This window comes from Crotalus tigris, unplaced genomic scaffold (assembly GCF_016545835.1).
Source record: "Crotalus tigris isolate CLP2741 ecotype Arizona unplaced genomic scaffold, ASM1654583v1 scf7180000018151.1857312, whole genome shotgun sequence".
NCBI lineage: Eukaryota > Metazoa > Chordata > Lepidosauria > Squamata > Viperidae > Crotalus > Crotalus tigris.
Genome location: NW_024096849.1, coordinates 1,459,631 through 1,473,087, shown reverse-complemented (window position 1 = coordinate 1,473,087; position 13,457 = coordinate 1,459,631). Strand labels below are relative to the sequence as shown.

The 13,457-nt window shown below is 42.1% G+C and overlaps 1 protein-coding gene across 4 annotated transcripts in view; it reads right to left on the bottom strand.

Annotated features, from left to right (window-relative positions):
• WDR86 (WD repeat domain 86) overlaps positions 1-13,457 on the bottom strand; it is a 48,621-nt gene that overhangs the window by 9,694 nt on the left and 25,470 nt on the right. For all 4 annotated transcript variants that reach the window (XM_039348404.1, XM_039348407.1, XM_039348405.1 and 1 more), the window contains exon 5: positions 7,847-7,982. In XM_039348404.1, the coding sequence (XP_039204338.1) occupies positions 7,847-7,982 (136 nt within the window). The remainder of the gene's footprint in view (positions 1-7,846; positions 7,983-13,457) is intronic.

Below are 13,457 nucleotides of genomic sequence, written 5' to 3'. Positions count from 1 at the left end.
ATGGAGCTTACCCACACAACAGGCACTCACGCCTACTCCAGCCAGGGAGTCACCCCGGGGGCATACTCACTTTCCACACACATCACACAGCACTCCAGTCACGGAGGATACCGGGAGCATCCCAACAAATCATTCCCCGCAAGAGAGCTGGCACACAATCCCCAGAGTTGGCCTGACCTTACCCCTAATCCTACAGGGGGTCAAACTTACAGGGAGGTGGTCGAGGAACCAAGTCCCGACCGCAACACCTCTAGCCCAAATCAGGGAGTAACTGAGTTTTGGGAAGGTACAGAGACCCACACGAGCCCGGACACAGAACGGGGCTTAGGGATTGGACAGCCTCCTGACAGGTCTTGGACGGACCTAGGAGGTTCTATAGAGACGCCCAGCAGTGGCTATCACTTCAAGGGGCCCGAGGGCCTACAGCTAGGCAGGTCAACCAGGTCACAAAGTGACAGAAGCCCTGGCCTGACGAGCCCGGTGGGCGAGCAAGCAGGCCAGGCATCGGGGCAAAGTCCTTGGAAGGCACCAAGGCATGATAAGGGGAACAGGCTCTTGTCACCCCTCAGTCAGGGAACACCTGTCAGAAACCCAGAGCTGAGAAGGTCACAGAGAGCAAGGAAGTCTCCTAAATACTTAGAGGATTACATAACATTGCTGGCTAAACAAAAGCCAGGTAACGATAGGAGCACTGAGAAGCAGAACACTGCATAAAATAATGATTATATGTTGGTAGTAGTTTTAGCCCGGGGGAAAGGGGTGTTATGTCCCGAGCCTTGCAAACGGCTCGGGGCGTTTGCAGGCGGTCCCGGGCAGGTGCAAAGCTGCCCGGGACCAGACAGGCTGTCGCCAGCGCCGTGCGCATGCGCGGGTGCTGGCGCGGGAAAAGTATCGCATTGACCCGGGAAATGTCTATATAAGAAGCTGAGAGGTTTTGGGAGCTGCTGAAGCCATCTACTTGTAAGCTGAACGCAGAATAAAGAAAACTGAGAACTACAACTGCTTCTCGTGTCTTACATTTCCGCGAAGGACTCAACAGTAATAATTCAAAAAAAGAATGTCCTGGAGGAGACGAGTCTTTTAAGAATATTTTGAGCTTTCCTAAGACAAAGGAACTGTACAGTTCGTTCGGGGGGGGAGAGGGGAGCCAATAATCCTCTGGGCGATGGTGATGACCCTCTGGAGTGCTTTTCTATCTGCTACTGTGCAGCAAGCAAACCACACACAAATCAAGTTATCCTTGAAATGTTTTATTACAGTAATAGAACCTCATAAGCAATATCAGGTGGGCTATTTTATCAGGCGAATTGTGCAGTTTAATTTTTGCTGTTTATTGATGAGGAATTCACGGTTAAAGGACTTTTTAATAGTAAAGAACATATCTCTGTCAAATATTTATGCCCTGCACTAATCAAAATTTTATTTCTTAGCATTAATGTGTTCAAATAACTCCTCCCCATTCCAAAATAATATGGGAAGGCAAATTGTCAGCCTTACCAGGTAGGCCTGACAGGAAAAACAACCAGCTGCGTTAATCCTAATGTAAGGTTACATGGGCAGAATCTTGCAAGTCTGAAAGTACAAATCTTGCGCCCTCTCTTTTACAGCCTGAAAAGTTAAAAATAGTTCTTTCTGAGTCTCCTTCTCTGCCATTATGGAGCTGGGGGCTATGCCTGCTGATCATTCCCTAGGCAGCATTTATTTCCCTATCCCTTCTGTCAATGTCTTTCTACCGTGAAAGTTATAATTTAGGAAACAAGCTGTAAAATAGATCCAAAAATAAAAATAAAAATTGTATCTATTTGGTTAATTCCCTTTTCCACCACCTAGAGATCATTTATGGATCCTTAGAGCAATCCCATGTATCGTAACGAATCATATTCGCCAATTAAGTCTGGTATTTCCTGATTACAAAGTTAATTGTTTTAAACAATAGAACAACTCATTTTCCAGCATAATGGAATGCCTTTCAAAAGAAGGCATTTTTGCATGGAATGTGATAGCTTCTCTCCCTCCCCCAATTCCATCTGAAAGTTATCCTACCATTGAAAATTAGTCCAGGTTTGTTTGTCAATTCCAACAAACCAGCTGTTATAATTACAGGCCAGGCACCCCTAAAGCCAAAAAACAACTTTAAAACTTAAAGTTTGGAAACGAAATTTTACTGCTACCACACTGTTCCAACACTGATATCAATAAACCTTGAATTTATTTCCATCTTCTAATCTGGGTGGGGTAACTGAGTCATCCTTTCTGAATGCCTGCAAGGCCATTTATATATTGCTGTAACAAAGCCACTCCAAGTTTGGCGCATGTTTTATTTCTTTCACCACGGAGATGGCTAAAGATTTCTTGTTTAAGATGTACTTCATCATCATTATGCATGTAGTTCTGGAATTACAATCATTCATTTAATGATTATCTGAAGTCACAGGGGCACTGCAAAAAGTGACTTACAACTGGTCCTCATACTTAAGACGGTCACACCATCCCCATGATGGCAATCAGTATGTATCTTTGATGGCTGCAGCATCCAGGGGTCATGTGACCTTCCCAGCTGGCTTCCGACAGATAAAGTCAATACGGAAAGTCAGCTTCGCTTAATGACTGCATGATTCATAACAACTACTTGCTTAGCAAAAGACATTCTGGTTCCAATTGTGGCTGTAAGTTGAGAACTATCTGTAACTGCATGTATGCATATATACAGGTAAATCTTTGACTTTGTTGGGAACCCCTAGAGTTAATTATATAAAATGAGTAGTTATATAAATGTTTTAAATCAATGAAATAAAGGCACAGACTATGCATTCTCATAAACACTGGCACTCCAAGTATGATTTTTGAATCCTTTGAAGTAGATCTAAGAAGCTCCAAATTGCAAGTTTTTGAATTCTTGCAATTTGACAGGAACTGAATCCTTGTCATTTCTTTGGCCTTAGTTCCATATCATATTGAACCTGGTTAATGAGAAATTGGTGTGTTGTAAGAATCCTAAAAGAGATAAATCCTAAAAGAGATTCCACCAGGCTCCGACCTGGTGGAATCAACTTCCCCCCGAGGTGCGAACTGCTCCCACCCTGCCGGCCTTTAAGAAAGCCGTTAAAACTCTCCTGTTCCAGCAGGCCTGGGGCTGATGTCCCCGGGGGGCCGGGATATGATCGGACTCGCGGTATGATTGGATTATTTTATTGTTTTATGACTATTTTTAATTTTGTACGCCGCCCTGAGTCCTTTGGGATTGGGCGGCATATAAATATTTGTAAATAAATAAATAAATAAATAAATAATTGTCCATCAAACTAACTTTATCCCCCAAATGATCCAATATTCCATAGCAGTGGCCCCCAACCTTTTGGGCACCAGGGACCAGTTCCATGGAGAGAGGTTTTTCCGTGGATCGGAGGGGGCGTGGTTTCGTGTGCTCCATGCACCCTGCGAATGGGGGCTTCACTTGTTTGTGCGGACCGGTTGCTGACATGCTGTGGACTGATGCTGATCCACGGACTGGGGTTGAGGACCCCTCTTCTAAAGGGTTAAACCAGTGTTTTCTGAACAGGGTGACTTCAAGATATGTGGACTTCAACTCTCAGAATTCCTCAGCCAGCTGAAGTCCACACGTCTTAAAATTTGCTAAGAGTGAAAAATGCTGGGTTTGACTGATTTCACTGAGGCATGTTGTAAAAACACCAAATCTGTCCAACTGTTTCTCCCAGAACCATCAAAATAGCTGCACAGAAATTGCAGTTGAAAAAACTGGCCAATGAGAAAGAGGGAGACGGATAGCAATATTTTGACAGGCACTTTCTGGAGAAGGTGTAGTAGGGATTCGATATTCCCCAAATGGCAAATTTTGATCTTGTTAGTGCAATGATATTTACCACCAGAAAGATTTGATAGAGCTAATTAACAGAATAACAGAGTTGGAAGGGGCCATGGAAGTCTTCTAGTCCAACTTCCTGCTCAGGCAGGAGACCCTATGCCAGCGGTCCCCAACCCTTCTGGCTTTGTAGACCAGTGGCGAAGCCAGCAGCAGCAGAGAGGATGGTTCCACGCAAGCAGCAAGCATGTGCATGAGTGTGCATGCCTTCTGCTTGTGCAAATGGAGTTTCACCCACTCGCCTGCCACTTGCACGGTCCATTTCCCAATAGGCCATAGCTTAATGCCGGGCCACAGCCCAGGGATTGGGGATCCTTGCCCTACACCAGTGATGGCGAACCTTTTAGAGACCGAGTGCCCAAACTGCAACCCCAAACCCACTTTTGCATCGTCGGGTGCCGGGTAGGTGTGGCCCATTGGGTGGGTGTGGCTGCAGTGGTAACAGTAGACTGGGTGGGATTAAACAGTTCAATCAATCAATTCCAACTTTGCAAGATCTTTTTTTTTCCCTGCGAGAAGTTGAAATTGATTGATTGAACCTTTTTTTTTTTCACACAGCGGTAGAGGCCTAAAGCGAAAAGGTTTTATAAAACCCAGCTGAAGGCCTAGGACTGGGGTGACAGCACGCGTGCCCATAGAGAGGGCTCTGAGTGCCGCCTCTGGCACCCGTGCCAAAGGTTCGCCACCACTGCCCTACACCATTTTAGACAAATGGTTGCCCAATCGCTTCTTAATGGTTGAAATGCATAATGGTTGAAATGCATTCTGCAAATTATTTAGAGGCAGGAACTGGGTATATGTAGTCTAACAAAAAGAAGGATTGGGGTGTTATCATAGCAGTCTTCCAATATTTGAGGGGCTGCCCCAAAGAAAAGGGGGGGTTGACTTATTATTTTCCAATGCACTTGAATATAGGGAAAGAAGCAATGGGTGGAAACCAATTAAGAAGAGCAGTACAGATGGAAACTGGTCAAACAGAGGTGCAACCTGGAATTAAGGAGAAATTTCTTGACAGTGTGAACAATTAACCAGTGGAATGGCTTGCCTCCAGAAGTTTTGAGTGTTCCATAGCTGGAGGTTTTAAAGAAAAGATTGGATAGTTATTTGTCTGAAATGTCCTACTTGAGCAGGGGGTTGGATTAGAAGACCTTAAAGTTCCCTTCCAAAACTGTTACTGTATTTTCCGGCGTATAAGACGACTTTCTAAAGCGCGGAAATCGGCGCTGAAGTCAGGGGTCGTCTTATACGTTGAGTCGTCTTATATGCCGGAAATTACGGTAGTTTCCGGTGGATAAGATGACTTTCTAGGCATGGAAATCGGCGCCGAAGTCGGTGGTCGTCTTATACGCCAGATCACCTTATACGCTGGAAAATACGGTATTTTGTATTCTGTATTCTATTCTGAATAAAAAAAATAAGAGGACAGGGGTGAGAAGTAAGCTGAAAGCCATCATCAAAAGTAAGCTACAAGTAACTTACTCATGAGGCAGATCTCTATTTTCCCACTTAAAAACTCTGTTTATAAATATTTGCAGATGACATCTAACTCTGCCTTATGCCCCTATACACGTGGTTAAAAAGAACAATTAAAGCAAGCCAGATATTTGAGAATCTAGTGGAGCAGTGGTGTCCAACCTTGACAACTTTACGACTTGTGGATTTTAACTTTCAGAATTCCCCAGCCAGCATAGCTGAATTCTGGAAGTGAAGTCCACAAGTCTTAAAATTGCCAAGATTGAACACCTCTGCAATAGAGTTTCCTAGACACTCATCAAACATCATCTCAACACTTTCAAATACATCTGCTGACCACAGGGAGAATGCAGAACAGGCCAAATATCAACCGGGTTAGATAGACTGTAGTAAGGCTTCAAATCCACAATACAAACGGGTTGCTAGTGTCAACACAGCCTGAAAGGATATGAAATTGGTTACAAAAAAAGACATACAAAGTCCTTTTCCTCTTTTCACTGAGAAAGCAAGAAATCAGACCAGCTTTGCCAACTGCTGGGATGATTTTGTACCATCTGGAACCATTTATTTTTTAAATGAACAAGACTTGGTCTGCTGTTCAAGAAAGGGAGAAAGTGACTGCATCCTGCTTTCTTCTGAATATTTATCCATGGACTGCTTTCATTTTCCACAAGGAAGGATGGGATGTAGCTAACCAAGCTTTGAGATAGTGGTCGGTCTTTAAAAAAATCAGAACTGAGGATGAACTTTCAATATGGCATGATGGTGAAGATATGGGATCTGGGTGGAGAAATCCAGGTTTAATCCCCACAAACTATTATAGAAGTTCTGTGACTACAGACTAGTCCTTCTCTCAAACCCATGAGTCAGTGTGATGTAGTGGAGAAGATACTGGACAAAGAATGGGAGATCTGGATTATGTTTCCTCCTGTAGAAAGCCAAGGAGATAACAACAGAAGTATGCTTTAAGGCCAGGACAGAAAAGAGGAGGAGGAGGAGGAGGAGGAGGAGGAGGAGGAGGAGGAGGAAGAAGAAGAGGAGGAAGAAGAAGAAGAAGAAGAAGAAGAAGAAGAAGAAGAAGAAGAAGAAGAAGAAGAAGAAGAAGAAGAAGAAGAAGAAGAAGAAGAAGAAGAAGAAGAAGAAGAAGAAGAAGAAGAAGAAGAAGAAGAAGAAGAAGAAGAAGAAGAAGAAGACTTTCTACTCCCTATTTAACTAGAGCAGTGTCTCTCAACATGGCAGCTTGAAGATATATAGACTTCAGCTGGCTGGGGAATTCTGGGAGCTGAAATCCATACATCTTCAAATTGCCAAGGTTGAGAAACCCTGCAATAGATATTAGAAGGAAGGCAAGGGAAAGTAAGGCAGGTTTTCAAGATTCGCCTACTATCACCTACATCCATACAATGTAGTTTTAGCTAGACTTGTGAAGTCTCTTTCCTGTTCTCATATACCTGAAAAAGCTGGCAACCTGTTCAGCAATGGAAACTCGCTAGGTGTGATGAAAGATAATCCTGGCCCTGGAATACAAACCATTAGGATAGGAGAAGATTTGGAAAAGACTGCTTAGAATCTCAAGGTACCAGAACAAAACTCAAAATAGTCCTGCCTTGAGTTTGCTTGGCATAAGATGTAGTAAAGAGAAACTATGACAGGTTTTCAACATTCTGTTATGATGTCTATAACAATAACAACAGCAATAGCACTTAGACTTATATGCTGCTTGTCAGCATATTGCCCCCAGTAATCTAGGTCCTCATTTTACTTACCTCTGAAGGACAGAAGGCTGAGTCAATCTTAAGCAAATCAGAATCAAACTTCTGGCTATGGGCAGTTTGCCCACAATACTGCATTCTAACCACTACAGCTCTTAACAATAAAAAGCATTTTTTAAAGCTCCTGCTGCTGCCATTTCCTACAGAAACAGTGTGGTGTGATGGTGAAGATATGAAGATACTGAACTAGATCATAATTAGATTGTTTTTATCCAGCAGTTATTACCTTATAAGTGACTCAAGACAATGAATATTCATAATATTCCATCCTCCTCCTCTTTTTCTGTACAACAATAATCCTGTGAGGTAGGCTGAGATGAGAGAGAGGGATTGATTGGCCCAAAGTCACTTGTCTGGCTTACATGCCTAAGGTGGGATTAGAATCCACAGTCTCCTGCTGATTGGCCAAAGTCATACAGCCAGCTCTCATGTCTAAGGCGGGACTAGAATTTACCATCTCCTGGTCATTGGCCCACAGTCACTCAGCTGGCTTTCATGACTGGGCCAGGACTACAACTCACAGTCCCCTGTGAGGCCAGCACCTTAACCATTACGCCAATCTGGCTTTTCCGCCTGGGGGAGGCTAATGTATGACCCTTCTCTCTCAGCATAATCTATTTCAGAAGGTTATTATGGTGAAAATAAGATGAGGATATGCCCGTCAAAATATAAATCCAACACTTAACCAAACAAACTTACGATGGAGTTGGTTGGAACTTACATATTCCAGCGTGATATTTCAAAGCACTGACACTGTGTTTATGAGCCTTATAGGTCCGTATCCTCTCTCCAGTGTCAGCCAGCCAGCACTTTACTGTTTTGTCCGTGCTGCCTGAATACAAGCATCGATTCACAAGCTGAGAGACAGAGAAAGAAAGAACAGAAAGTTAATGGGGAAAGATCACTGGAAGTCACAGTTACCCTTCAATCTGGCTTTTCTCTTCATAACTGAAAGAGGTAGAAATAGTAACATCAATATTGAAAGTGTAATGTAGACCTTTTGAAATAACATTCTGCGTGGAACCAAGTCCTAGTGGCCTTCAAAAGAGGTCAAAAATTAGGTAGGAGAGATGTTTACTCACTACTTGTGGAAGACGAAGCTAGTCTTAAAAGCTAGTGAAGCAGTTCTTCGTAGGACCGGTGCAAATAATATTTTTATTAATTGCATTTGATTAAATTTACAGTGTACATTTATGTGAAGACAATAGACATCATCTGAAAAGTTCTTCAGTCCACAATCCATGTGAGCTATGAATTCAGTAATATGTGCACAGTCCTTCTTTCTAGCATTAAATTCAAATCACACTGCTTAACTTCAGCAGGCACTCTGCCATCAAGAGGAAACTTTATTCAGATGTTAAGAAAAACTGGGAAAGCAAATTCAATTATTTCTTTTAGATTCTCCCAGTCAGTTATCAATTGCTTGGAACATTTTCAAATGGAACAGAATAACAGAACTGGAAGGTACCTTGGAGGTCTTCTAGTTCAACCCCCTACTCAGGCAGGAAATCCTATACCAGTGATGGTGAACCTTTTAGAGACCAAGTGCCAAAAACTACCCCCACCCCCCTAGCCCACCCCTGCTCTGTCCCCACCCGGCCCACCTGCAGGGTCACTCACTGCCTCCATGGCCTGCCACAGATTGCCCAGGTGACCCAGCAGTGCCATAGTGGCCATACCCTCTGCCCATGCCCCACAGCATCAACTGCGCATGACGGGGCGTGAGGGTAGAGTCTTGTTCCCGCTGCCCGGCTGCCATATCATTGGCTATGCTGCTCTTTGCAGGCCACGCTTGGGGGTGACTCTCCTCCAGGGGGGCTGCTGGTTAGGGAGGGGCCGCGGGGGGGAGGTGGGGCTGGGGCTATGGCTATGGCACGCGTGCCCACAGAGAAGGCTTTGAGTGCCACCTCTGACACGTGTGCCATAGGTTCGCCACCACTGCCCTATACCATTTCAGACAAATGGTTATTCAATCTCTTCTTAAAAGTGATGAAGCATTCACAGCTTCTGGAGGCAGGTTGTTCCACTGGTTAATTGTTCTAACTGTCAGAAAGTTTCTCCTTAGTTCTAGGTTGCTTCTCTCCTTGATTAGTTTCCATCCATTGCTTCTTGTCCTGCCTTCAGGTGCTTTGGAGAATAGCTTGACTCCCTCTTCTTTGTGATAACCTCTGAGATATTGGAAGACTGCTATCATGTCCCCCCTCGTCCTTCTCTTCATTAAACTAGACATACCCAATTCCAGCAACCATTCCTTATATGTTTTAGCCTCCAATCCCCTGATCATCTTTGTTGCTCTTCTCTGCACTCTTTCTGGAGTCTCAACATCTTTTCTACATTGTGGCAACGAAACTGGATGTATTATTCCAAGTGTAGCCTTACCAGGTGTGACCTTACCAAACCATTATAAAGTGGTATTACTATTACTATTTGATTCTATCCCTCTGTTAATGCAGTCAAGACCTGTATTATCTTTTTTGGCAGTGGCAGCACACTGCTGACTCATACTTAAGTAATGGTCCGCTAGGACTCCGAGATCCCTCTCAGTTACTACTATTGAGCAAGGTACCACCTATACTGTACCTGTGCCCCACTGAATGCCTATTGATTATTATTATTGGTTATAATTATTACTACTATTGTCATCATTACGATTGCCTGCCATTACTGAAAGGTGCAAATGTGAAGATACCTCTGATGGCGCAGTGGTTAGAATGCAGTATTGCAGGCTACTTCTGCTGACTTGTGGCTGCCAACAGTTCGGCAGTTCAATTCTCACCGGCTCAAGGTTGATTCAGCCTTCCATTCTTCTGAGATCAGAAAATGAGGACCCAGATTGTTGGGGGCAATATGCTAACTATGTAAACCACTTAGAGAGGGCTGTAAAGCACTGTGAAGCGGTATATAAGTCTAACTGCCATTGCTATTGCTACAAAGATATGCTATATGATATTCAATAAGACACCAGAGCTGATACTGATACATGTGAAATAAGAGCCATGGTGGTGCAGTGGTTAGAATACAGTATTGCAGGCTAATTCTGTCAACTGCCAGGAGTTCGATCCTGACTGGCTCACAGTTGACTCAGCCTTCCATCTTTCCGAGGTCAGTAAAATGGGGACCCAGATTGTTGGGGGTTGGCTTTGTAAACTGCATAAGAGGCTGTAAAACACTATGAAGCAGTATATAAGTCTAAGTGCTGTTGCTAGTGCTAAAACAATTTTCACTTGTTGCATTTCTAATATAAAATGTTCTGAATTAAGGGCAGATATTTCTGGATGGACTGGGAAAAGCAATTCAGTTCAGACTAAAAAGTTTGAAGCAAGCTCATCTATAGATATTTACTTAATAACATTCAAAGGTAAAAACATAGATTCGGTTACAAAAGCTGAGGACACTGTATATTCCACCTTCAAGATCTACATTTTCAATTTACTCTACCAATATTGGTATACTGAAAATCTTTCCTCTTAGGCAATGTTTCTCAATTTTGGTAGCTTCAAAACATGTGGATTTCAACTCTCAGAATTCCCCAATCAAAATGCTGGTTGAGGAATTCTGAGAGTTGCAATCCATACTTCTTAGAGCTACCAAGATTGAAACACACTGCTCGACAGAAAGCTTGCCTGGATAAATACTTGATTAATATTCTCGTTCACAAAGCTTCCGTGTGTTGCAAATCCATCACTCCATTCTCAAAAATCTCTTGAAGGAATGAATGCTTCTAAAAGTGATCCATTATTTTAAATTTTTAAAAAAAAATGTCCATGTAATCTCCCATAACAGTCATTTGGCTAATGGAATGGAAAAACAACAGAGCCTCAGGCTCAAAGTATCCTATATCACCAGACACATACCAAGTATATTATAAGAAAACCTATGCAAGTTCTTTGCTGGGTTTATGTCAAAATAAAATAAAGTGGTCAATCAAGAAAAAACACACACTATTTTTTTTCTTTTTCATTAAAAAGACAGATGTGCTTTTCATCAATAAAAGCAAGGATTAATTTTCTAAGATTTGGAAAGGACAGGAAAAATAGTAGTCAGAAAAAGGATATTTTTAACAATAAACAGTCCTCGACTTACAACAGTTGTTTTAATGACAATTTGAAGTTACAACAGCACTGAGAAATGTGACTTATGATCATTTTTCACACTTACGACCATTGCAGCATCCCCATGGTCACATGATAAAAATCAACTGACTCATATTTATGACCGTTGCAGTGTCCTGGGGACATATAATCACCTTTTGTGACCTTCTGACGAGCAAAGTCAATGGGGAAGCCAGATTCACTTAACTATCAGGTTACTAACAACTGCAGTGATTCACTTAACAACTGTCGCAAGAAGATGGGGAATAAAGTGGGGCAAAACTCAGTTAACAAGTGTCTCACTTAGCAATATAAATTTTGGGTTCAATTGTGGTCATAAATCAAGGAGTACCTATATATTCAGTTTTAACAATGGCTATTCTAAAGCACGGCCAGGGAGACACAATTCCGACTAATAATCTGAAGATGATTTAGTTGGCCTCCTCAATTGGGTTTAAAAAAGATTTTATTTGCTCTGTTGGAGCACAACACAGATAGAAAGCAAGAACAATTGGACTGAGAGCCTGTTCCAAGTCTTGATAAAAGATCAAAATATTCCAGGAAAAAGACACTAATATTTTGCAGGTACATCAAAGAAACATGGAACTCTCCAGATTCTCAGGATAATTCATTTTTATTTAAATTTGCATTTATTCAAAATATTTATATAGCAGTCTATCTTCTAACCGCATGCTTCCTTCACACCCACCAGCAGAAAACAATTATCTGTATTTTGGAGTAGTGAATTGCTGTAAATTCACGGATTTTTCTCCCAAAATCTATCCATAGTTCTATGGACAGTGATCCAGCCAGCTACTTTTCTTTCCTGAACTTACAACCATTTGTTTAGTGATCATTCAAAATTTAAATGAAAAAAAGTAACTAAAGACTAGTTCTCACGCTTGTGACAGTTACTGCATCCCTCTGGTCACATGATCAGAATCTGGGCTCTTGATAATTGGCATGGATTTATGATGGTTGATTTCCATTTGCGACTTCCTAGCTGGCTTCCGATAAGCAAAGCCAATGGGGGAACCTGAATTTCTTTATGACCATTAATCACTTAATGATTACCGTAAATGCCGGCGTATAAGACGACTTCCGCGAGCGCTGAAATCGGCGCCAAAGACGGGGGTCGTCTTATACGCTGAGTCGTCTTATGCGCCGGAAATACTGGTAGTTTCCGGCGTATAAGACGATGTTCTAGGAATGCGGCCCGGCTATAAAGACGGGGGTCATCTTATACGCCGGGTCGCCTAATACGGCGGCATATACGGTACCTTGCTTAGCAATGGAAATTGTGACTCCAGTTGGGATTGTAAGTTGAAAACTACTTGTACCAAAGCATTACTATTCCTTAATTACCCTAGACCAGGGGTAGGCAACCTCGACTCTTTTATGACTCATGGACATCAACTCCGGAATTGCTGACTCAGGAATTCTGGGAGTTGAAGTCCATGAAACATAAAAGAGCCGAGGTTGCCTACCCCAGCCCTAGACAGATATTAAACATTTTCCATGGAATCTATGATTTGGCTTCAGTGCAGATATTATTGTTCAACCAGGAAATAATAAAAACAATACAAAGAAACAAAAGAACACACTAACATCTGTTGCTCTTACATCTGCTCCCCAGAAATTCTCCAAGTTTTGCTACTCATGAATATTCATCTCCTCCGCTACTTCCTCATACAGGATAGTTTCAAACATCTTTCTATAGCATGGTTTTCTTAAACCATTGTTTCTTGAATATACCACAGTATTTGGGTCCATAGATTACAGTCATAAACCATGGGGTTCAGAAACCACAATAGCTGAGGTTTTCCAATGTGGTCATCCAAAACTCACCTTATAGATTACGGCAGCCAATTAATTTTCTCCTACCCGCCAACGGATATGCTGGATTGTGAATCCACTCAGCCCAGAGATCGTATGGCTTACAACTATTTTCTTATATCAAGAATATTTTCTATTTTTATTGCTTTAGAAGTGTTTATCTTTCATGATTTTAATGCTTTTGATACTGTAAGTCACCCAGAATTGCTTTGAAAAGAGAAATGAATCTAATAAATCAGATAGATAGATGAGAGTCAGTGAGAGAGAGAGGGGCGAGATAGATAGATAGATAGATAGATAGATAGATAGATAGATAGATAGATAGATAGATAGATAGATACATAGATACATAGATAGATACATAGATAGATACATAGATAGGAGGTAGGTAGGTAGGTAGGTAGG